Source organism: Salvia hispanica, chromosome 4 (genome assembly GCF_023119035.1).
Source record: "Salvia hispanica cultivar TCC Black 2014 chromosome 4, UniMelb_Shisp_WGS_1.0, whole genome shotgun sequence".
In the NCBI taxonomy this organism is placed as follows: Eukaryota; Viridiplantae; Streptophyta; class Magnoliopsida; order Lamiales; family Lamiaceae; genus Salvia; species Salvia hispanica.
In genome coordinates this window covers 31,468,391-31,493,389 of record NC_062968.1, presented here as the reverse complement: position 1 = coordinate 31,493,389, position 24,999 = coordinate 31,468,391, and the positions used below count along the sequence as shown (strand labels likewise).

Here is a 24,999-nt window from a genome sequence, read left to right as displayed (position 1 = left end):
TCGATGTGCGTTTGTGTGTAAAATGAAGAATGAGAAGAGTATTTATAGAATAACAAATAAATAAAAAAAATTTAAAAATTTAAAATTCGACCGTTGAACGGTCATATTACCGTTTTCAATTTTTTTTTTTGAAAAATCGAATTAAAAAAAAAACGAATTATGACGTCATTATTACGACGCCCACTCCCGTGCCGGCGAGTGGGCGTCACGCCGCGCGCCAGCGCGCCGCATGGCCGGCCTCTACTGCACGCGACGCGCGACAAGCTGGCTCGTCTCTTCGGGACTAGATGCATGCCGCATCGCCGTCTCGATGCCAGCTCGTCTCTTCGAGACGAGATAGAGACCGCAGCGAGATGCGCTGCGGATGCCCTAAAAACAGAAAATCCATGCGGATGAACCACCCGAAATTTGAAAGGTTAGACAACTTTTTTTTTTAATAAAAAGGAAGTTTATTGATCTTAAAATCATAAACTTTGATTCCTATTTCATATTTTTCATGAACTTTAAAAGTGATCCACACAAAAAGAATAGAGCTAGCCACCTAGGTTCAATTTATCCCGAAAAATAATATTGAGTTGATTTAGGAAAATTGCACTATATAGAAGGAGTACTATAATTTTATAGAACACTTATAGAATTCATGGAAAATAATATCATAAGCCTAAACTTAATGATTTTTAATAAGACTTATTATCCCTAACAAAAATTATCAATCGATCGCGTTAATTTTTTTTCGCAGAGGGTAATACTTGATAGTAATATATTGCATACCTGTCAGCAACTACAATAAACGACATGGAAAACGACTCCTCCGAAAGAGTTGCTCGTACAGATATACTTCTATAGGCTTTTTGGATCTTCAAAGAGATGTATAATATCTGTGCCTCTGATATTCCTTAAAGATAATCACAAATGCCTAACAACATTCACCACAGTTGGTCAAAAATTAAATATAAACTGTTAAGTGAAAATAAAAAAGACTTCACGTCCTCACGTGATTGATGAAGACGACATTCCAAAAGACACTCGCAGTCAGCAGACATACAATTGAATTAAGTATATAATATTAAATACTGGTGTTTATGTATATACAAAGAGGGTTTTCGGTGTGTCTTCTCTCCTAATATCACTGTCTTCGCCGATTACAAACTCACAATCATTCACGTCTCTAAATATACCATATACTATCAAGGGAGGCGGTTTGCTTTGCACTTTGTTTTTACTTTCTCTCTCTCTCACACACACACTGATTCATCTATAAAAAAGGAAAACAGAAAAGAGAAAGTTTCTATTTCTCAACCACATAATTTGCATTCACCTCTCTAACTCTCTCAAGGGAGGAAAAGGGCCAGAGAGAGAGAGAGATGGTGGTGAATGAACGAATTTTCAGCTGTGTAACAAGTAAGTCTCCTTATTTTCTCTCAACGTCCACACCATGCATGCGCGCACACACACACTGCACGCACTGTCAAGGAGATAGTGTGTTTCTGTTTTTCTTTTAACATGTACACTCATTTCAGTTTATGATGTGCAGATGCTAATTTATGTTCATCTTCTAATCTCATTCTTGTTTATGAGAAGTATGCATGAATTTCAACTGTCTGAGTCAAACTTATTTGTTATTTTATCTTCCTACTTAAGCTCTTAAGAGAAGCAAATTTCATTTTCTAATAGATACAAAATCAAGGTTCTGCTACTATATTCTAAATTTAAGCTCTCCCGGGTAAAACAAATCTGGAACTTTTCATCCATGGTGTTTAAATGATGTATTCCATGTACTTCCAATACTGATGTGACATCTATATTAAAGAAAATGAGGATACAAACTCACCTTATTATGATGTTACTATAAACCTTTTCCCTGTTGGGATCTTTTCTGTTAAGAGAATATAAATGGAATATTACCATTATGATTCAGACTAGACTTTAAATCATTACATGACAGCAAATGAAATACAGGATTATGCTAATTTGCTATGTTTGTGACGATGATGACACATTATACACACACTTTTGTGATAAAGTATGGTCTAAAAATATGAAAAAGAGAAGATGAAGATGTGTGTGGCGTAGCACAACTGAACTAAAATAGGGCTGCCTCTTTTTTGTCTTGTATAAGTTTCGTGTAATGTTTGATAAGATTTGTTTTACCAAGAAGAGAACATGTACAGAATTGGACAAGGGTTCTGTTCATAAACTAAAGATAGTCTAACTTATCATACTCAGATGGCAAGAACTGAGCCCACCTTTTGCTATTCTTGGATATATTTGTTCAATCAGACTCTTTAAGAAGTTGGGAGGTGAAAGTAGTAAAAAAAATAGCGAAATAAATAAATTGATGGGGTACTCTGAGGTGAGGTGACCTCATAAAAATCCAAGAAGTAAAACAGAAGTTTGGAGGCATCCTATATAATATAGGAAAGAAAGAGAGAGAAAACATGCTGATTCAGAGGAGTGAAAAAAAAAACTGAGATAAAGTTATATTTTTCGGCACTTTCTGTAGATTCGATCATGAATTCAAATGTTGTTTTAAAAAATGGTTCAGGATCAAGTTGGGACTTTAGTCGATAGGAATCTGATTCAACTTCTATCTATAACAGGTTAAATAGTATATTAAAAAGCGTTGTTTACAGTTAGCAATTCATCATAATCAAGAAAAATCTAATAAGTAGAGCACAGAGAAGATGAAGCATCGAAAAGTAATTTGATATTGTTACAAGTACCTGTTTGAGTTTCATGTGTGGTTAACCTATATTCCGCTGACGATCCCCGACAGATTTAGCGCTTCTCCAATTTGAAGTAGCATGGCCAGAGATGATCTCCCCATGCCACTGGGAAGAAGCCAGTATAATCATGCAACTTGGATTCTTGGCGATTTTGTTGCTTTCCTGCATAAGAAATAATTTAGATTATTTCAGCAAAATAAGAAAGAATCCGAGAGATGTAGAAAAATACCCAACAGATGGAAAATATGGGCTGTCCTACAGAATCAGTATCATCTGTTCCATCTTAATGCTCATTACTCAAGTTGTGACGTTGCTGACATGGAAACACAGCCGGTGTGGATTAGAAGTTTCAATTCTTTCATCAAGGGTGATGCAAGTGATATCATGGACAATCACATTGATTTTCCTTTACAAGATACGAAGCAGGAAGCAACTCAAGTTTCCATGGATCATGAGATTCTGGTGGACATCTAGCTTTCTTTTATGTCTTGCTCATGCAATGATTGATGCTCATTTTCTGGTAATAAACCATGATCAGCTTGGGTTAGAAGAATATGATGATATGATCAGTCTTGCAGCTTCTTTCTGTCTTCTTATTCTATCCATCCGAGGTAAGGCAGCCGTAACTCTTAGCACAACAGAGGACGAGATTGTTGCTCCCCTTCTGAACGGGAAAAGAGATAAGAATTCAGAAGTGAAGAGAGACAATCCTTATGGAAAAGCCACCTTCATCCAGCTTGTCACCTTCTCTTGGCTTAACCCGCTGTTTGAGTTTGGATTCAAGAAGCCGCTTGACCAGGATGAAGTCCCGGATGTAGATACCAAGGATTCTGCAGCTTTTCTATCTCAGGACTTTGATCAATGCCTCAAGCACGTAAAGGAAAGAGATGGGAGTGATATACCATCTCTGTACAACGCAATGTACATTTTTGCAAGGAAGAAAGCAGCAATCAATGCAATTTTTGCCATCACTAGTGCAGGAGCATCTTATGTAGGACCTTACCTTATCAATTACTTTGTCGAATTCCTGAATGAGAAGAAATTTAGGAGTCTTGGAAGTGGATACCTACTTGTGTTAGGCTTCCTCGGGGCGAAACTGATTGAAACGATAGCACAGAGGCAGTGGATTTTCGGTGCTCGGCAGCTTGGGCTTCGCCTGAGAGCTGCTTTGATCTCTCAAATATACAAAAAGGGGCTCATCTTGTCAAGCCAGTCGCGTCAGAGCCGAAGCAGCGGGGAGATCATCAATTTCATGAGCGTTGATGTACAAAGGATCACGGACTTCATATGGTACTTGAATACAATATGGATGCTGCCAGTACAAATCTCCCTAGCAATCTTCATTCTCCATATGAATCTTGGAAATGGAGCTATAGTCGGGTTGGCTGCAACTCTGACGGTGATGGCGGGCAACATCCCATTGACAAGAATCCAGAAGCGATACCAAACGAAGATCATGGATGCCAAAGACAACCGCATGAAATCCACATCAGAAGTTCTTAGAAACATGAAGACTCTCAAACTGCAAGCATGGGACAGTCATTATCTTCTGAAGCTTGTTGACTTGAGAAAGATAGAGCATAACTGGCTATGGAAGTCACTTAGACTGTCTGCATTAACAGCGTTTATCTTCTGGGGTTCGCCAACTTTCATCTCGGTCATCACTTTTGGTGGATGTGTACTGATGGGAATTCCACTCACTGCTGGAAGAGTGTTGTCAGCTTTGGCTACGTTCAGAATGCTTCAAGATCCCATTTTCAATCTGCCTGATTTGCTCAATGTGATTGCTCAGGGAAAAGTATCTGTAGATAGAATTTCTTCATACCTGCAGGAAGATGAGATCAAGTCAGGTGCAGTTGAATTCGTTCCAAGTAACGAGACAGAGCATCATGTGGAGATTGATGGAGGAGTATTCAGCTGGGACATGGAACAAGGAGGGAATCCGACCCTCGATCATATACAGTTGAAGGTGAAAAAGGGAATGAAGGTGGCCATATGTGGCACCGTTGGATCAGGGAAATCAAGTTTGCTTGCATGCATACTCGGTGAGATGCACAAACTATCAGGGTCAGTGAAGATCAGCGGTGACAAGGCCTACGTCCCTCAGTCGCCATGGATATTGACAGGTGATATCAGAGAGAATATACTCTTTGGAAAGCCGTATGAGAGTGATAAGTACAACAGAACAATTGAAGCTTGTGCTCTGGAAAAGGATTTTGAGCTCTTTGCTGCTGGAGACCTGACAGAAATAGGTGAGAGAGGCATCAATATGAGCGGTGGCCAGAAGCAGAGAATACAGATTGCACGCGCTGTCTACCAGGATGCTGAAATCTATCTTCTTGATGATCCTTTTAGTGCCGTGGATGCTCACACTGGCTCACAACTCTTTAAGGTTTTTTCATGTTGAATAACAACGTTGATACTTTAACCATATCTTCTTCTCTCTTGATATTGAATCCAATGGCTACTTTACCTTTTCAGGATTGCTTGATGGGAATTCTCAAGGACAAAACTATACTTTATGTTACTCACCAAGTAGAATTCCTTCCTGCAGCTGACCTCATTCTGGTATGTCGTGAGAAGAAACATCTTCTTTTGCCGGTATTTTGTTCAAGTGAAGCATGAATAAGATCATTGTTGGCAATTGAAACTAAAAAAATAACATATAACTGTCCCATATCGGTGTCAATAAAAAACTGAAACTAGTATATAAGTCTCATGGGCCCCTCCTCCTATCACCAATTGGTTTTAGGATGGAACCCATGGATTTCTATCAATCAGCACTCGTTCTCTTCCAAGTATCTATATATGCAACTTCGGTGGAATTTTATATGATTACATGTGTCAGTTCTGAGATGATTAGTGCTAAATCACAAAACTTGTTTTGACAGGTGATGCAAAACGGGAAAATTGCACAAGCTGGGACGTTTGATGAATTATTGAAGCAAAATATTGGGTTCGAAGTTTTAGTTGGTGCTCACAGTGATGCTCTAGATTCAGTTATGACCATGGAGAGCTCAAGTAGAACCACAGAGTTTGCAGCAGTGGAGAATGAAATAGACGCAGATACCAACATAAATCAAGAATTTCCTCATACTAAGCAAGATTCAGAGCACAATCTAAGCATTGAAATAACAGAGAGAGAAGGCAGGTTGGTGCAGGATGAAGAGAGAGAGAAAGGAAGCATTGGGAGAGAAGTCTACATGGCTTACTTGACCACTGTGAAAGGCGGTGTATTAGTTCCGATCATCCTTCTTGCACAATCATCATTCCAAGTGTTACAGGTGCTCAGCAACTACTGGATGGCTTGGGCTTGTCCAACAGGAGACGACGAGCTAGTTGATGGAATGAACTTCATACTACTGGTTTACACACTTCTTTCTGTGGGAAGTGCATTCTGTGTGCTACTCCGTTCTTCTTTAGTCGCCATAGCAGGTCTGCGCACGGCAGAAAAGCTCTTTAGCAACATGCTGAACAGTGTTCTCCGCGCTCCAATGGCATTCTTTGACTCAACCCCTACAGGAAGAATCCTAAACCGAGTAAGCACATCCCAACTTTTGATAGAAAAAACACAAAAAAAAAACTTGATAATGCAGGCTCATGATAAAACTCACTACATTAACAGGTTTCCACAGACCAAAGCGTGTTGGACTTGGAAATGGCGAACAAGTTAGGTTGGTGTGCCTTCTCAATAATTCAGCTGCTTGGAACTATAGCTGTCATGTCACAAGTTGCGTGGGAAGTTTTCGTCATATTCATTCCAGTGACGGCTATCTGCATCTGGTACCAGGTATGCCTTGCAAAATGTCCATTTTGTTTATGTGTTTTCCAATCTGAAAACCTTTTTGCCTCTGATTTTCAGAGATATTACATACCAACAGCAAGAGAGCTAGCGCGTCTTGCAGGAATTGAAAGAGCTCCAATCCTTCATCATTTTGCAGAATCACTGACTGGAGCAGCAACCATCCGTGCTTTTGACCAGCAGGAGCGCTTCACTGGTGCTAACCTCTGCCTCATCGACAACCATTCAAGACCGTGGTTTCATAATGTATCTGCCATGGAATGGCTGTCTTTCAGACTAAACCAGTTGGCCAATTTCGTCTTTGCCTTTTCACTACTCTTGCTAGTTACCCTCCCTGAAGGGGTCATTAACCCAAGTAAGCTAACTCATAAATCTGATCTTTATATCAAAGGGCAAATATAAAAGTCAACTTACCAACAACTTGTATTTGTACAGGCATTGCGGGACTTGCAGTCACCTATGGTATAAATTTGAATGTTCAACAAGCTTCAGTCATATGGAATATATGCAATGCAGAAAACAAAATGATATCGGTTGAGCGGATTCTTCAGTATTCAAACCTCACAAGTGAAGCCCCATTGGTTATAGAAGACAGCCGACCTCCATCAAACTGGCCGGATTTTGGAACTATTTGCTTCACGAATTTGCAGGTTAATTATTAAACTTAGCATTGTTTTCAGTATTCCATGTTTCTATTGCTTGTAAATAACAAAGTATACATTGATTATGTGGTTGTAGATACGCTATGCTGAGCATCTCCCATCTGTGTTGAAAAACATCACCTGTACTTTCCCTGGGAGAAAGAAAGTAGGGGTTGTGGGAAGGACGGGTAGTGGGAAATCGACCCTCATACAGGCCATCTTCCGTGTTGTGGAAGCAAGAGAAGGCAGCATTGTCATTGATGATGTCGACATATCTAAGATAGGCCTTCATGATCTCAGATCAAGGCTCAGTATCATTCCACAGGATCCAACCATGTTCGAAGGAACTATCCGAGGCAATCTTGACCCCTTAGAGCGACACTCGGACAACCAAATCTGGGAGGTACAATCGTATACTACAAAATGTGGCCAACATAAGGAAATACTTTCAGAAAATCATCAAATGATAAGATCCTTATTGGTTTCTCTGCAGGCGTTGGATAAATGCCAACTTGGAGATATAGTGCGTCAAAAGCCAGATAAGCTGGAAAGTTCAGGTTAGTATGTGGACACATTTCAGCATTCGTTTTTCACCATGAAAGCTTCTAAAACGCGTAGATTGTGGCATCAGTGGTGGAGAATGGAGAGAACTGGAGCGTTGGCCAGAGGCAGCTGTTCTGTCTCGGGAGAGCTCTGCTAAAGAAGAGCAGCATCCTCGTCCTAGATGAGGCGACTGCATCTGTCGACTCAGCAACTGATGGAGCCATACAGAAGATCATCAGTCAAGAATTCCAAGATAGGACAGTGGTCACAATAGCTCACAGAATCCACACAGTTATAGACAGTGATCTGGTCTTAGTGCTGAGTGATGGTAATTATCATACTGCCTAATTGTGCTTGATGAATATCTGCATCAGTCTCTAACAAGTCTAATGTTTCCATGAGCAGGGAGAATAGCAGAGTATGACTCGCCAGCTAAGTTACTGGAAAGAGAGAATTCATTCTTCTCCAAACTGATCAAGGAGTACTCCATGAGATCTCACGGTTTTAACGGCGTACCAAAGCTGCACCATTAACTTGTGATGCATACATAATATATTACTGGCGTCGCCATGAAACAACAAGGTTGCAGATTACAAATTCTGGATCAGCAGAAACGCCTAGAAATCCTACCATCACAAATCCATGGCACCAACTCATTAGCTCAAACATTCCACCAAGATGTAGTGAAGGAATAAAATGAATGATTCAGTATTCTGATTCACATCAATGAATGGAAGATATTGCAATCGAAGTTGCACCAAAGGATTCAAACTAAAAATTGCTCAAGTTTAGATATTGTATTGCAGTTGTTAAAATTTAAGTAGTGCGAGGAATAAATGAAAAATGAAATGATAGAAAAGCTTACGTAGGATAAAGAGTAGCAAACAATAGCGGCGGTGATTGCAGCAGCATCTTTATCCACCGTCAGATCGGAAGCCACGAGTGCGAGCAACGGTGCACCAGCTCCAGAGAAGGCGTCGGCGAGGTCTCTTCTGTCGATGTCGAAGCCTACTTGGATCGAGGCACGCATTTCCTCAATGTCACTCGTTTTCCGTGGTTTCAATTTGTTGATTATACAACGAAGAAGTAGAGTAATTTTAGGTTTGGATTGGCAACGAAGATTTGGAAGTAGTGTCTCTGCTGAATCAATTACTATGTGAATTGTTTTTATTTATGATATTCTTTTGCTATCGAAAATTTTATCAATTCGAATTAGTTAGCTAAAGCTTTTGCTATTCTAATCATGGAAGGACGCGAGTGTTTCATTAATACACACATCAGCGAAATGCGTCTCTCCCTTGAATACAGTCACACCTGCTTCTGCTTTTTTCATTGATATACTTTTAGTGGTGTTCGCCGGCTGGGAGTGAATGGTTATGGGGCGAAGGGCGTCGCGCTGAGTGGTTTTGGTGTTTTGTGAATGAGAGGGCAGAAGCGATTGGAGTGGTAGACACGCTATAGCCTCATGCATGTATAGTTAAAGATGCAAGTGCGTGTAAGAATTCAAACACGCGAATTGCTCTCGCGTCTTTCTCCTCTCTGGAATTTTTTTCCCGGGTACAAATGGCGGATACTTCCTCCCAGGAGGTAGTTTAATGGAAAAAAGCCCATGGGATGTCTGTTTTGTATCATTCCTCAGAACTTGTCAAACTACACCTATATATCTGCAGTTTAGGGTTTGTATTTTCATAAATAGCAATCATTCACGTAACCTAAAAATGATGATCATGATCGCCTTTGTGTCCAAGCAAACTTTGTAGCCTCTGGTGCCTCGTCTCGTCCTCTCTTGGAGTGTGGAGGCCGCGTATTCAGTTGGCGGATGTGATCTAAGGTATGCTGAGTAGCTTTATACTGGTAGTTCTTTTAATATCCTCATTTTTGTATTGAAGTTGGAAATGTACATGAAACAGCAAAAGAAGCTAGTACTCCCTATTTGTGTGTAATGTGGTGTGATAAATGGAGTGACTGTTACAACTGCAATGGAAGAGGTACATCTTTCTCTCATTCTGCATCACTATGTAATTTCTTGTTTCTTCGTTTAACAAATTGGTTCTCATTTCGTCGTCTGTAACTTTTTAAACATTTAAACAAAACAATCTTGTGGAGCTGCATCCTTGAACCCTTTGATTCATGAAGTAAGCTGTATAACCCCCCCACCGCAGTCATGAGTCTTGAATGCTCGGCCATGGGAGTTGTGTGTACTAAGCTAACTCATTAACCTTTCTCTATATCCCGAGCATATTGTTCATTGTGATTATTCGCTTCAAATCAGATTGAACTGGCAATGCTTCCAAAAAATGGTAAGGTGGAAAGCCTCTGATATGAGAAGCCAAATCTTGGGCTGTGATGTAATGAAAATGCTGTTGATAGGTGCAAGAGCTGTTGGGGCAGCGGTCTTGCTTACTGTGCGCAGTGTAGATACATAATGGGATTTCAGTTCATGAACATTGAACAAAGATGATGCCCATCCGCCCAAAGATAAATTAATAGCCCAAGGAATGACCACCAGAGTTCCCATACATTCTCTAACCTCATACAGATTCGGATAACAAAAATGGGATCAGCTGATACATGTTTTACATTTCTTATTTTGTTTTGTGTATAGATTAGATATGCATAATCAAGTCCACAAATGTAGTTTGTGTATACATCTTAAACTGCCTTTTTTAGGCATTGCAAAATGACAGGGCGCACTTTTTTGTTTCCATCATTGCCTTTGCATCCCTATAATTTGGCCAAGTATTATTTTTTGTTGTTTTTTCTTTATTCTTTAGTCCAACAATTTAATGTCAATTTGGAGATGGTGTTTAATTGTTTGATTCCTTTATGTATCCTATCCATTCACTTGTTTCTCAAAAGCTTGGCTGTTAGTACTACTTCCTCCCTTCTTTGTTCATTGAGACATTTTTTTTTTCATTACGAAGATTAAGTATAGTGTGTTGAGTGAATGTAGAATAAAGTAAAAGCAAAATAAAGTAAGAGAGATGAAAAAATAATAAAGTAAGAGAAATGATCACTTTTTGCTAAAAATAAAAATGACTCAATTATTTGGAACTTTCCAAAATAGAAAAAATGACTCAGTTAACATGGAAATGAAGAGAGTAATAAAGTACTCCCTCCGTCCCATTCAAGATGACGACATTCTTGAATGACACGAGATTTTGGAAAGTGTTGTTGGTGGAATAAAGTAGAGAGGAAAAAAGTAGTTGAATATTTTAATGAAGAGAGATGAAAGATGAGGTTATTTCCAAAATTGGAAAGTGACCATTTTGATTGAGACAAACAAAAAAGAAAAGTTGGTCATCTTGAATGGGACGGAGGGAGTAATTGCAAGAGTAGGAACAACCAAAGTGTTTGTGTAAGCTATGTTAGTATTAATATGACATTTTCCTAGTAATATTAGTTAAGAAAATTCACCATAAAGCTCATGATTATGTCTTTGCTTAAGTAAAAATCGTGGAAGTCATTTTTCCTTTTTAAAGTTGAGACAAATTTGGTGATTGATCGACGAAGTTGGTTAAACAATATAGGAGTATGTCACAAGCGACGAGCCTCGAGCCAAGACTTTAGGAAGTTTCTCTATATTTTAACAAACATTTAATAGTGGAATGATTAGGCCATAAATCCACCACAATACTTACTTTATTAGTGACTCTTCTTGTTACACCTTATATTTATTAATTTGGAGGATACGTGAACAATTGTTTGAATATTTTGTAATTCCACTAAAGTAAAGTCTATGCTTTTATATTCTTTATTTTGGATTTTGGTGGCTAGTGACTCAAGAGTAGTTGAAGCCTCTTCATAGTACATCAGTTCAGTCGCTATATTGGTTTTGGCTAACTCAGAAAATATCCCATTGGATTACAATAATTTGTTGTCTACAACTAATTGTTCTATTATTTTATTTAAACTTTCATATTAAGATTAAAAACTAGGTGCATACATCCACGACCCCATTTTTATAGTGTTAGTCACTGAATTAATTGTTTTTCGTTTTAGTTTAATTATAGTCTATATGATTAAGGTACAAATCACTGATGATTAAATTTATTAATTTGTAATTAAAGTGCTGTAATTTATAATTACAAATTATTAAGTCATAGTTGCAGTTTATTAACTTATTTTTAAAAGAATATCATAGAATTTAGTAATCAAATTTCGGATTCCATAGTATGAATCTGGTGGTTTGGATTTAGCAATGATTTAAATTAAAGGATTCAAAGTCTGCCTAAACATTTTTTATTAATAAATGAACAGAAATTCATAGTTCACGTCGCCTTGCATTTGGATCCGAGACTTTTAGTCTTAGCCATTAAACACTTTACAACTAGGAAGTATATTCTGGTTCTAGATTTTTCTAATGAGCCACAACAATCCGGCAGGTCGCTGACTGTATTTTATTTCATCGGATGTTTCCCAACGGGTCGCTGGGCTGACCTTCGTGCGAATTTAGCAGTATATTCTGGTTCTCGGCTACACGGCATGCTTTGTCAAGTCAGGGAGTCATTGGGTTCCTTCTGTTCCACATTTTGATCTCAACTTTTGCACTTTGCAATTTTTTCATAATGCAAACCTATTTTCTACCAATCTCAACAAAATGTTCAAAATATCAAAATAGAAGAATTATACACTATCAAGCTTCATTCAAGCAATATATGATTAAATTCAAACAAATCTAACATCTAAAAACGTGCAAAATCAACACGGATCAACCATCCGAATTTTAAAAGGTTAGATTTTAAAAAAATTATATTGATCTTAAAAATTATACACTTTAGATTGATTCTGGTATGTTTCATAAACTCTAAAAGTGGTCTACAAAAAGATAGAACTAGTCACGTAGGATCAATTTATCCGGAAAATGATATTCAGGTCGGGTTGGAAGAATATCACTCTGTTTGTAATTCATGGAAGATACCATAAATGGCCTAAGAACAATATCCCTCACCACGCAAAGGGTAACAATAGTATTTAGTAATACCATATTAATTTTGCATACCTGTCAGCAACTTACAACAAACGACAAGAAAAGCGACTCCTCCAAAAGAATATCTTGGTCAGATATACTGCTTTATGTTTATTGGATCTTCATAGGGATGTACTATAATAGTATAATATCACTCCTTTAGCTATAGTTATTCCTTAACAACAATTACCAATATCAAAAAACAACCACCACAGTTGGTCGAAAATTAATTATAAACTGTGAAGTGGAAAGGAAAGGCTTTCCGAAACGTCCTCACGTGATTTCTTCCAAAAGACAAAAGCAGTCGCAGACATACAATTAAGTAGTACTACTAGTATACTTATTCTTGAGGGGAAACACATAATACGAAAAATAATATGCTACATACCTTGTGTGAGCACCATCCCAGTTTGATGTACGCTATAGCGTTCTTTTGTTTTGTCTTCTCTCCTAATTCACTGTCTTTGCTGACTACAAATCAACAATCATTCACGTCTCTACCCATACGATCAAGGGAGCCGGTTTGCTTTGCACTTTGTTTTTACTTTCACCCTCTCTCTCATACACACTGATTCATTTAAAAGAAGAAAAAAAAAAGGACAACAGAGAAAGGAAAGTTTCTATTTCTTAACCACAGGTTCTGAATTCACCTCTCTAACTCTCTCAAGGGAGGAAACGGCCAGAGAGAGAGAGAGAGAGAAATGGTGGTGAATGAAAAAATTTTCAGCAGTATAACAAGTAAGTCTCCTTATTACTTTCTCAACGTCCAAACTATGCATGCACGTGCACACACACACTGCACGCACTGTCAACGAGATAAGTGTGCTTCTGTTTTTTCTTTTAATGTGTAGACTCATTTCAGTGTATGATGAGAATATGATTTATATATTTAAATTTAAGTTCATCCTCAAAATCTCATTCTTGTTAAAAGGATATAAATAGAATATTATCAGGATGACTGAGACTAGACTTTCTAAGCATTACATGAGAGCAAATGAAATCCTGGATTATGCTAATTTGCTATGTTTGTGATGATGATGCCACACTTGTATGCATTCTATGCACAGTGTTGTGATGTATGGCCTAAAATATGAAAAAGAGAAGATGAAGGTGTGTGTGGCGTAGCACAACTGAACTAATAGAGGGTTGCCTTATTTTGTCTTGTACAAATTTCTTGTCATGTTTGATTAAGCTTTGTTTTACCAAGAAGAGAACATGTACAGAATTGGACAAGGGTTTTGTTCCTACACTAAAGATGTTCTAACATATCATACTCAGATAGCAAGAACTGAACCCACTTTTTTCTGTTCTTGGATATATTTGTTCAACTAACCTTTTTAAGATGTTGGGAGGTGAAAGTAGTGAAAAAATAAATAAACAGACAAGTAAACAAATGAATGGGTTGCTCTGAGGTGACCTTATAAAAATCCAAGAAGTAAACTAGAAGTTTGGAGGCATCGTATATAATATAGGCAAGAAAGAGAGAGAAAACATCAGAAGAATACATGTGCTTGTTCAGAGGGGTGAAAACAAAACTGATATAAAGTCATCTTTTTTCGGCACTTTCTTAAGATTTGATCATGATTTCAAATGTACTTCTGAAAAATAGATCAGGATCAAGTTGGAACTTTAGTTGATAGGAATCTGATTCAACATCAATGTATAACAGGTGTAATAAAATCAATTCTAGTATTGGACACAGTTAGCACTTCATCATAGCAATCATGAAAAATCTAATAAGTAGAGCACAGTAAAGATGAAGCATCAAAAAGTAGTTTGAATAGTTGTAACAAGTACTTGCTTGATTTACATGGGTTGATAACCTCCTTCTCGCTGACGATCTCCGTCAGATTTAAGGTTTCTCGAATTTGAAGTAGCGTGGCCAGAGATGATCTCCCCCTGCCACTGGGAAGATGCCAGTATAATCATGCAACTCGTATTCTTGGTGATTTTGTTGCTTTCCTGCATAAGAAATAATTTAGATTATTTCTGTAAAAGAATAAAGAATCCGAGAGATGAGAAATACCCAACAGATAGAAAATATGGGCTCTCCTACAGAATCAGCGTCATCTGTGCCATCTTAATGCTCATTACTCAAGTTGTGACGTTGCTGGAATGGCAACACAGCAGGTGTGGATCCGAAGTCACAGTTCTTTCATCAAGGTTGATGCAGGTGATATCATGGACAATCACACTGATTGTCCTTTACAAAATTCGAAGAAGGAATCATATCAAGTTTCCATTGATCTTGAGATTCTGGTGGACATCTAGCTTTCTTTTATGTTTTGCTCGGGCGATGATTGATGCTCATTTTCTGGTAATAAACCATGATCAGCTTGGGTTAGAAGAATATGATGATATGATCAGTCTTGCAGCTTCTTTCTGTCTTCTTATTCTATCCATCCGAGGTAAGGCAGCCGTAACTCTTAGCACAATAGAGGATGAGATTGTTGCTCCCCTTCTGAACGGGAAAAGAGATAAGAATTCAGAAGTGAAGAGAGACAATCCTTATGGAAAAGCCACCTTCATCCAGCTTGTCACCTTCTCTTGGCTTAACCCGCTGTTTGAGTTTGGATTCAAGAAGCCGCTTGACCAGGATGAAGTCCCGGATGTAGATACCAAGGATTCTGCAGCTTTTCTATCTCAGGACTTTGATCAATGCCTCAAGCACGTAAAGGAAAGAGATGGGAGTGATATACCATCTCTGTACAAGGCAATGTACATTTTTGCAAGGAAGAAAGCAGCTATCAATGCACTTTTTGCCATCACTGGTGCAGGAGCATCTTATGTAGGACCTTACCTTATCAATTACTTTGTAGAATTCCTAAATGAGAAGAGATTTAGGAGTCTTGGAAGTGGATACCTACTTGTGTTAGGCTTCCTCGGGGCGAAACTGGTTGAAACGATAGCACAGAGGCAGTGGATTTTCGGTGCTCGGCAGCTTGGCCTTCGCCTGAGAGCTGCTTTGATCTCTCAGATATACAAAAAGGGGCTCATCTTGTCAAGCCAGTCGCGTCAGAGCCGAAGCAGTGGGGAAATCATCAATTTAATGAGTGTTGATGTACAAAGGATCACGGACTTCATATGGTTCTTAAATACATTATGGATGCTGCCAGTACAAATCTCCCTAGCAATCTTCATTCTCCACATAAATCTTGGTAATGGAGCTCTAGTCGGGTTGGCTGCAACTCTGATACTGATGGCTGGCAACATCCCATTAACAAGAATCCAGAAGCGATACCAAACGAAGATCATGGATGCCAAAGACAACCGCATGAAATCCACATCAGAAGTTCTTAGAAACATGAAGACTCTCAAACTGCAAGCATGGGACAGTCATTATCTTCTGAAGCTTATTGACTTGAGAAAGATAGAGCATAACTGGTTATGGAAGTCACTTAGAGTGACTGCATTAACTACATTTATCTACTGGGGTTCGCCAACTTTTATCTCGGTCATCACTTTTGGTGGATGTGTATTGATGGGAATTCCACTCACTGCTGGAAGAGTGTTGTCAGCTTTGGCTACGTTCAGAATGCTTCAAGATCCCATTTTCAATCTGCCTGATTTGCTTAATGCGATTGCACAGGGAAAAGTTTCTGTTGATAGAATTTCTTCATACCTGCAGGAAGATGAGATCACGTCAGGTGCAGTAGAATTTGTTCCAAGCAACGAGACACAGCATCATGTGGAGATTGACGGAGGAGTATTCAGCTGGGACATGGAACAAGGAGGGAATCCGACCCTCGATTATATACAGTTGAAGGTGAGAAAGGGAATGAAGGTGGCCATATGTGGCACTGTTGGATCAGGGAAATCAAGTTTTCTTGCATGCATACTCGGTGAGATGCACAAACTATCAGGGACAGTAAAGGTCAGCGGTGACAAGGCCTATGTCCCTCAGTCGCCATGGATATTGACAGGCAATATCAGAGAGAATATTCTCTTCGGCAAGCCCTATGAGAGTGATAAGTACAACAGAACAATTGAAGCTTGTGCTCTGGAAAAGGATTTTGAGCTCTTTGCCGCTGGAGACTTGACAGAAATAGGTGAGAGAGGCATCAATATGAGCGGTGGCCAGAAGCAGAGAATACAGATTGCACGCGCTGTCTACCAGGATGCTGAAATCTATCTTCTTGATGATCCTTTTAGTGCCGTGGATGCTCACACTGGCTCACAACTCTTTAAGGTTTTTTCATGTTGAATAACAACGTTGATACTTTAACCATATCTTCTTCTCTCTTGATATTGAATCCAATGGCTACTTTACCTTTTCAGGATTGCTTGATGGGAATTCTCAAGGACAAAACTATACTTTATGTTACTCACCAAGTAGAATTTCTTCCTGCAGCCGACCTCATTCTGGTACGTCGTGAGAAACATATTCTTTCACGGATATTATGTTCAGCTAAGCATGAATAAGATCATCACGTGTTTTCTTCCAAGAATAATCTTTTATACGACTAACAAGTATCTATATATGCAACGTTGATGGAATTGTATATGATTATGTGTGTCAGTTATGAGTTAGTGTCAAATCACAAGTCTTGTTTTGACAGGTGATGCAACAAGGGAAAATCACACAAGCTGGGACGTTTGATGAACTATTGAGGCAAAATATTGGGTTCGAAGTTTTAGTTGGTGCTCACAGCGATGCTCTGGCATCAGTTATGACCATGGAAAGCTCAAGTAGAACCACGGAGTTTGCAGCAGTGGATAATGAAATAGACACAGATGCCAACATAAATCAAGAATTTCCTTATATAAAGCAAGATTCAGAGCACAATCTAAACATAGAGATAACAGAGAGAGAAGGCAGGCTGGTACAGGATGAAGAGAGAGAGAAAGGAAGCATTGGGAGAGAAGTCTACATGGCTTACTTGACCACTGTGAAAGGTGGTGCATTAGTTCCAATCATTATTCTTGCACAATCATCATTCCAAGTATTGCAGGTACTCAGCAACTACTGGATGGCTTGGGCTTGTCCAATAGGAGACGACGATCTAGTCGATGGAATGGATTTCATACTGCTGGTGTACACACTTCTTGCTGTTGGAAGTGCATTCTGTGTGCTACTCCGTTCTTCTTTAGTCGCCATAGCAGGTCTGCGCACGGCAGAAAAGTTCTTCAGCAACATGCTGAACAGTGTTCTCCGCGCTCCAATGGCATTCTTTGACTCAACCCCTACAGGAAGAATCCTAAGTCGAGTAAGCACATACCAAGTTTTGACAGAAAAACCCTAAAAAATATGATAATGCAGTCTCATGATGATACTCACTGCTGTGAACAGGTTTCCACAGATCAGAGTGTCTTGGACTTGGAAATGGCATACAAATTAGGTTCGTGCGCCTTCTCTATAATTCTGCTGCTTGGAACTATAGCTGTCATGTCACAAGTTGCGTGGGAAATTTTCGTCATATTCATTCCAGTGACGGCTATCTGCATCTGGTACCAGGTATGACTAATGCCTCGCAAAATAAGCATCATTTTGTTTCATGTGTCCATGAATCTGTAACCTTTTTTGCCTGTGGTTTTCAGAGATATTACATACCAACAGCAAGAGAGCTAGCGCGTCTAGCAGGAATTGAAGGAGCTCCGATCCTTCATCATTTTGCAGAATCACTGACCGGAGCAGCAACCATCCGTGCTTTTGACCAGCAGGAGCGCTTCACTGGTGCTAACCTCTGCCTCATCGACAACCATTCAAGACCGTGGTTTCATAATGTATCTGCCATGGAATGGCTGTCTTTCAGACTAAACCAGTTGGCCAATTTCGTCTTTGCCTTTTCTCTGCTCTTGCTAGTTACTCTCCCTGAAGGGGTCATCAATCCAAGTAAGCCAAATCATCAATCAGATCTTATATCAACGGAAAAAAATCAACTTACCAACAACTTGTCTTTGTACAGGCATTGCAGGACTTGCAGTCACCTACGGTATAAATTTGAATGCTCAACAAGCTTCAGTCATATGGAATATATGCAATGCAGAAAACAAAATGATATCAGTCGAGCGGATTCTCCAGTATTCACATCTCGCAAGTGAAGCCCCACTGGTAATAGAACACAGTAGGCCTCCATCAAACTGGCCGGATTTTGGAACTATTTGCTTCACGAATTTGCAGGTTAACTAACTAACTTGGCATTGCTTTCAGTATTCTTTGTTTCTGACTTTCTGTTGCTTGTAAATAACAAAGTATACATTGATTATGTGGTTGTAGATACGCTATGCTGAGCATCTCCCATCTGTGTTGAAAAACATCACCTGTACTTTCCCTGGGAGAAAGAAAGTAGGGGTTGTGGGAAGGACGGGTAGTGGGAAATCGACCCTCATACAGGCCATCTTCCGTGTTGTGGAAGCAAGAGAAGGCAGCATTGTCATTGATGATGTCGACATATCTAAGATAGGCCTTCATGATCTCAGATCAAGGCTCAGTATCATTCCACAGGATCCAACCATGTTCGAAGGAACTATCCGAGGCAATCTTGACCCCTTAGAGCGACACTCGGACAACCAAATCTGGGAGGTACAATCGTATACTACAAAATGTGGCCAACATAAGGAAATACTTTCAGAAAATCATCAAATGATAAGATCCTTATTGGTTTCTCTGCAGGCGTTGGATAAATGCCAACTTGGAGATATAGTGCGTCAAAAGCCAGATAAGCTGGAAAGTTCAGGTTAGTATGTGGACACATTTCAGCATTCGTTTTTCACCATGAAAGCTTCTAAAACGCGTAGATTGTGGCATCAGTGGTGGAGAATGGAGAGAACTGGAGCGTTGGCCAGAGGCAGCTGTTCTGTCTCGGGAGAGCTCTGCTAAAGAAGAGCAGCATCCTCGTCCTAGATGAGGCGACTGCATCTGTCGACTCAGCAACTGATGGAGCCATACAGAAGATCATCAGTCAAGAATTCCAAGATAGGACAGTGGTCACAATAGCTCACAGAATCCACACAGTTATAGACAGTGATCTGGTCTTAGTGCTGAGTGATGGTAATTATCATACTGCCTAATTGTGCTTGATGAATATCTGCATCAGTCTCTAACAAGTCTAATGTTTCCATGAGCAGGGAGAATAGCAGAGTATGACTCGCCAGCTAAGTTACTGGAAAGAGAGAATTCATTCTTCTCCAAACTGATCAAGGAGTACTCCATGAGATCTCACGGTTTTAACGGCGTACCAAAGCTGCACCATTAACTTGTGATGCACAAATCCATGGCACGAAATCATTAGCTTATGCATTCCATCAAGATGTAGTAATGTCTGTAAAGATGAAGGAATAAAATTAATGATTCAGTATTCTGATTGTCAACAATTGCTCAAGTTTAGGTGGTGTTGTTAAAATTTAAGTAGTGCGACTTCATTTAGAGGAGTGCGATTTACAATTAACAAAAACTGAAGGAAAAAGGAAATGCTTACTAACGACAAGGAGTAGCGAACAATGGCGGTGGTGATGACAGCAGCATCTTCATCGTTATCCGCCGTCAGATCGGAAGCCACGACTGCGGGCAACGGTGCACCAGCTCCAGAGAACCGGAAGCCGTCGTCGACGAGGCCACTTCTATCGGTGTCGAAGCCTACTTGGATCGTCAGAACCGAGGCACGTATTTCCGTCACTTCAATTTTGTTAATTAGCAGAAAAGTAGGCACCATACATATCTAGCCGCCTTAATTTGATACAGAGTAATTTTAGGTTCCAGTTGGAAGCGACGATTTGGAGTGTGTTTGGAGCTTGAGCATGTCGATTTTTTTCAGTAGAGATTCATTTTCTGAAAAACTTTCTATTTGGTGTGTTTGGAGATAGTTGTCTCTGCTGATGCAAATTGATTGTGTTTACTGTTTACAGAAGATGATATTTTCTTTTGCTATATAAAGCTTTTTCAATCGGAATTAAATAGCTAATGCTTTTGCTGTTCTGAGCATGGACTCCATTCATGATCAATGCCTCAAAACCAATCAAACTACACCTATGCATCTGCAGTTTAGCAACTATACTTGTAACCTATAAACGATGATCGCCTTTGTGTCCGCACAAACTTTGTAGCCTCAAGCACCTCGCCGGTTAAGTTACATCTGACAAACCTCCTCCTCTCAGTAGAGTGCGGAGGAGGCTTATTGACCTAAGGCATGTTGCGTAGCTGTATATATAGTTCTTTATATATCTTCATTTTTTAACTTAACTGTACATGGCTCTTGTACTTGGGAAGGTAGAATATCAAGTTGGAACTAACACATTGCTGTTTATCTGTGTACATGATAATGTAGTCCTTTTAGCAAAAGAAACTACAGGTTGTCTGTAATGAGGTGTGATACATTGAATAAAGTCTACGTTTCTCCTAATTATTCTTTTGGCTGTTGATGATTATTGTAGTCAAATGTTCGGAAAGAACGCATAGCACCACCGGTTCCACCCTGTGTTGTGTGTAGAGGATGTGGTAGAGTTGATTGCTACAACTGCAATGGAAGAGGTGCATCTTTCTCTCTTTCTGCATCACTCTGTAATTTTCTTGTTTCTTCTGTTTAACAAATTGGTTCTCATTTCGTGTGCTACCTCGATTACCTTTCTCTATATCCCGAGCTCATTGTTCACTGATTGGTCACTGGTACAGGACGGACAAATCAGATCGAACTGGCAATGCTTCCTAAAGGAGAATGGCCAAAATGGTAAGGTGATAAACCTCCAATATGAGAAGCAAATTCTTGTGTTGTGATCTGATGAAATTGTTGTTAATAGGTGCAGGAGCTGCGGCGGCAGTGGTCTTGCTTACTGTGCGCGGTGTTTGGGGACTGGAGAGTACAGGTATATAATGGGATTTCAGTTCATGAACAAAGATGATGGTGTTCCACCCAAAGATAACCCAAGGAATCATCGCCGGAGTTCACATACATTCTCTGACCTCTTACTGAATAATGATCATACTGATTCGGATGCTGGAAACTCAATAATGTGATAGGCTGGCTATACACTCTGCTTCTTTTTACTAGTGTCTGAACTTAGTCGTACATAGTCATTTCATAATTGTATCTTGCATCTGCTTTGGTTCATTTAGATTGTATTCTGATCTTTGTTGTGGGCTTATCTGTAGCACCGTCTGCTGGTGTGTAACATGGGAAGCAACAGAAATGAGATCAGCTGATACATGTTTTCGAATTTTGTTTTGTGAACAGATTAAATATGTATGGTCATGTATGTGAAGTCCACAAATTTAGAGGGAATCATTCCGAGGGAAATATAAGGGCATTGGAAATGGGAGAGGGATGCGTTGCAAGCGTCCCATCCCCCCGCGTGTTACATGGCCGATGGACGAAGGTGGGCAGTAGGGGTTAGGGGGTTTTACTATTTTATGTACTTATAACGAATCTTACATGGGATATCATTCCCACTGGGTCTTATTACTAGTTTGTTTTTAAAGTGTAAGGTCCAGCCAAAAGTAAAAGCATTATTGGTATTGAGAAGAAAAAATAAAATAGCTTCGCCGAGTATTAATACAAAGACTCATTCAAAAAGAGAGTAAAAAAACACCAACATTACAGGTTCAAGAAGTGCCTCCGTGTGGGATAAGTGCCGCAGCTACAATTCTGCCTTCTTCGTTCAATATATTGTAAGTGGAGGCTGCATTTCTCTACAATACAACAAAGACATCAATAAACTACCAGTGTCTTAAGCAAAGAGGAAAAGTTTGATCAAGCTACCATGGGGAAACGGAAGCACACGGTAAAATGCATGTTCTATGATGAGAGGTGTTAAGAACTTACTGAGTCAATGACTTCAAGTTTCATGCCAGTCGAACGAATGAAGCTACGAAGTTCAGGATTTACTGGTTGAATATGCCTCCCACAGCCAAGAACTAAAATCTCTGAGTTCAATAGAATAGAAGCCAGATTAAGCTACCAACACAAATAAAATCAAGTGACAGAAACAATGTAGACATCTCAGATGCTCCACACATGCATAACACTGATTCAAATAAGGATGGCGCATGAACAAACAAAGATGTGTACTTCCTCTTGGTTTACACATGAAAGAATAACACATCTTTTACATAAAAAACATAAGCACTTTACCTCAAATCAAACACCTTATATAAAACAAGAGGATCATGTCCACATAAGGTTTTTCCTCTTGGTTTAATAATACAGAAGGTCTAGTTTGAGTTACTAACTTACTATCTACTGTGAATGTACTGCTTCTGTTCACATTGTGTTTCAATTGTATGAAAGAAGATATCCTCTCTCAATCAATTCAAGTAAGACGTTGGTTGCTTACACTTTAGAAGAATATAATTAGACTTCTTACCTGGTATGGGTTGCAAGGTCTTAAAAATAGACAAGCTGCAGAAAATGATGAAAACAGAATAACATAAGAAATTGTCTCTAAAAGGTATTCGCAAGAAACGTTAAATGAGTAAGAAATTTGAATTGAACAAATTCTTTAGCTAAAGACAGCTTCAATAAGATAAGTTGCCGATTTAGTTCAAACATAAACTATTCGACTCAGCAGAGAAGCATAGAAGAAAATGGTTGCCACAATAGTACTATAAAAATCTACATTTGAAGTTTGAAGAAGTCAATACTATACAGACAGATTCAGACATCTTTCTTTTTCAAATATTATTGTTTACTTCAGCCACAGATTCACTGTACTCAATCACATGTAGAGATGTTGCATAAAAGCCACCAAATGACTATTACAAACTCAGTTTCAATTATCAAGGTTCCGTAACTTATAAAGGATGTATAATTCGCACGGAATGACTTGGGTAGAAATTCTTTTAGCATAACATGGAAATGGAGAACTAGAATAATTCCAAACCTTTCCTTACTTTTGATTCTCAAGAAGCGCAATAAAACATACACAATATTTTAAGTTAAACTGGTTTGTTTCTATTCTTAAAGAATCTAAAATGAAAGGAGTTGAAGGGGCAGTATTCTTCTCTAATATGAGATAGATGAAATCCCAGGAGTGCCCACCTGTAGAAAATATTAACAAGATCTGGCTTATGTTGAAGTCAAATGATTTCTCATATTCAAGTACTACCTTTCAGCAGTGATATCTGAGAACTACTTGGGTGTCCAAGACATCAACAAATTTCCTACACAAAGTATGCTACCTTCATACCTAACTCCATTTACTCTGAACCCTGTGTCATCAAACCTGTCAAAAGAAGAGAATAAAAGTTGGAACAAGTTAATTCAGGGTATACTCAAAAGCATATTCAGCAGGGTTATTATCCACATAAACGTCATGAACATAATGCTGAAAAGGATTAATCTAGTTTTGTGCCCCTAACTGTGAGTGTTTCTAGAGAATTGTCCCCAGGAAAAGGTTTGATGTATGTCGGTAAAATGCTAAAATCTGGAGCCGCAAATCAGGATTAGCCCTAGTGGAAATAAGATGAATATATGTACACACCATGACACCAAGGAAATCCTAGTATTGGACTATTAGCAGTGTCATTAGTGGGCATGTTAACCATCCAACACACATAATTAACTACAAATCCACTGTGTACTACAAAAAAGTCCAGTAGATGTAAAATCATACATTTACTGCACGAGTGAACTATAACATTGAAAATATAAACAGTGAAAAGCAAATGAACAAGCTTTCCATCTCTCAAATACTCTCACGCCCATTCTCATTAAAACTGTGTTATTAAGTTAAAAATGTATTCCCATTCCAAGTGACAAGAAATATAATGCACTCCTACAGCAGCAATTTCAACATATTCACATTCTGAATCTACATGTCAATATGTCATGAATGTACCAATGAACTCATATTGATCATAAATAGAGAGAAAAAAAAACTCATATTCATTCTATGCCAACAAATTAAAATAGAAATGTACTATCTCCAATAGCGAAAAATTGAAGGTGATCTTCGAGTTTTTAGGGTCCCAACTACAGAAATTGACTTGCACAATACCAATTCTACTGAGGTTTTTACATTAGCAAACAACGATAATCAAATTGAAATGAGTGAAGAAAGAGAATGAGTGAAGAGAGAGGTGATTACTCTTGCTTGGAAACGGAGCTGGTCTTCGGTGATAATGTTAATCTGATCGTAGGGAGAGAAAGCTCTTCTAAGCGACGGCAAAGCCGTGTCCTCTTTCCGAAGCGCTCGCATTAGCGCCGGTAGGGCCACCGCCCTCTGCCTAACTTACGTTGCTGTTTTTCTTTACAATTAAAATGCTTGTGTATTAAATTTAAACATTATAGATTTAAACATTATAGATTGAGTTGATTTCGTATTTGTTAGATTAAGCATATTGTCTTTATTTTGTACTAGTATCTTTCATTATTCACTCTATTTTCT

The 24,999-nt window shown here is 38.9% G+C and overlaps 4 protein-coding genes and 3 long non-coding RNA genes across 7 annotated transcripts; 4 read left to right on the top strand and 3 right to left on the bottom strand.

Annotated features, from left to right (window-relative positions):
• Positions 1 to 726: 726 nt before the first annotated feature.
• Positions 727 to 2,779, bottom strand: LOC125218682. Its single transcript, XR_007176003.1, has 3 exons — positions 2,724 to 2,779; positions 1,832 to 1,876; positions 727 to 916 (listed from the first exon to the last, which is right to left on the bottom strand). It is a non-coding gene; the product is annotated as an uncharacterized LOC125218682 (long non-coding RNA).
• LOC125218681 (putative ABC transporter C family member 15) lies at positions 1,187 to 8,463 on the top strand. Its single transcript, XM_048120408.1, has 11 exons — positions 1,187 to 1,401; positions 2,777 to 5,118; positions 5,208 to 5,294; positions 5,618 to 6,265; positions 6,352 to 6,516; positions 6,589 to 6,883; positions 6,964 to 7,178; positions 7,267 to 7,572; positions 7,663 to 7,726; positions 7,801 to 8,040; positions 8,118 to 8,463. The coding sequence occupies exons 1-11, from the start codon at positions 1,365 to 1,367 to the stop codon at positions 8,243 to 8,245; spliced, it is 4,527 nt and encodes a 1,508-aa protein (XP_047976365.1). The 5' UTR covers positions 1,187 to 1,364; the 3' UTR covers positions 8,246 to 8,463.
• Positions 8,464 to 9,924: 1,461 nt separating this feature from the next.
• LOC125218683 lies at positions 9,925 to 10,358 on the top strand. Its single transcript, XR_007176004.1, has 2 exons — positions 9,925 to 10,012; positions 10,083 to 10,358. It is a non-coding gene; the product is annotated as an uncharacterized LOC125218683 (long non-coding RNA).
• Positions 10,359 to 13,047: 2,689 nt separating this feature from the next.
• Positions 13,048 to 19,889, top strand: LOC125223582 (putative ABC transporter C family member 15). The gene is made up of 11 exons (XM_048126787.1): positions 13,048 to 13,419; positions 14,532 to 16,870; positions 16,960 to 17,046; positions 17,241 to 17,888; positions 17,972 to 18,136; positions 18,220 to 18,514; positions 18,588 to 18,802; positions 18,899 to 19,204; positions 19,295 to 19,358; positions 19,433 to 19,672; positions 19,750 to 19,889. Exons 1-11 carry the CDS (start codon positions 13,383 to 13,385, stop codon positions 19,875 to 19,877), a joined length of 4,524 nt encoding a protein of 1,507 aa, XP_047982744.1. The 5' UTR covers positions 13,048 to 13,382; the 3' UTR covers positions 19,878 to 19,889.
• LOC125223584 lies at positions 17,740 to 20,234 on the bottom strand. The gene is made up of 4 exons (XR_007176744.1): positions 20,100 to 20,234; positions 18,567 to 19,943; positions 17,960 to 18,493; positions 17,740 to 17,865 (listed from the first exon to the last, which is right to left on the bottom strand). It is a non-coding gene; the product is annotated as an uncharacterized LOC125223584 (long non-coding RNA).
• On the top strand, positions 20,122 to 22,079 carry LOC125223583. Its single transcript, XM_048126788.1, has 5 exons — positions 20,122 to 20,280; positions 21,052 to 21,148; positions 21,290 to 21,344; positions 21,415 to 21,480; positions 21,849 to 22,079. Exons 1-5 carry the CDS (start codon positions 20,122 to 20,124, stop codon positions 22,006 to 22,008), a joined length of 537 nt encoding a protein of 178 aa, XP_047982745.1. The 3' UTR covers positions 22,009 to 22,079.
• A 137-nt stretch (positions 22,080 to 22,216) lies between these two features.
• Positions 22,217 to 24,810, bottom strand: LOC125220906. Its single transcript, XM_048123039.1, has 3 exons — positions 24,700 to 24,810; positions 22,437 to 22,568; positions 22,217 to 22,303 (listed from the first exon to the last, which is right to left on the bottom strand). The coding sequence occupies exons 1-3, from the start codon at positions 24,808 to 24,810 to the stop codon at positions 22,217 to 22,219; spliced, it is 330 nt and encodes a 109-aa protein (XP_047978996.1).
• Between the last annotated feature and the right edge of the window lie 189 nt (positions 24,811 to 24,999).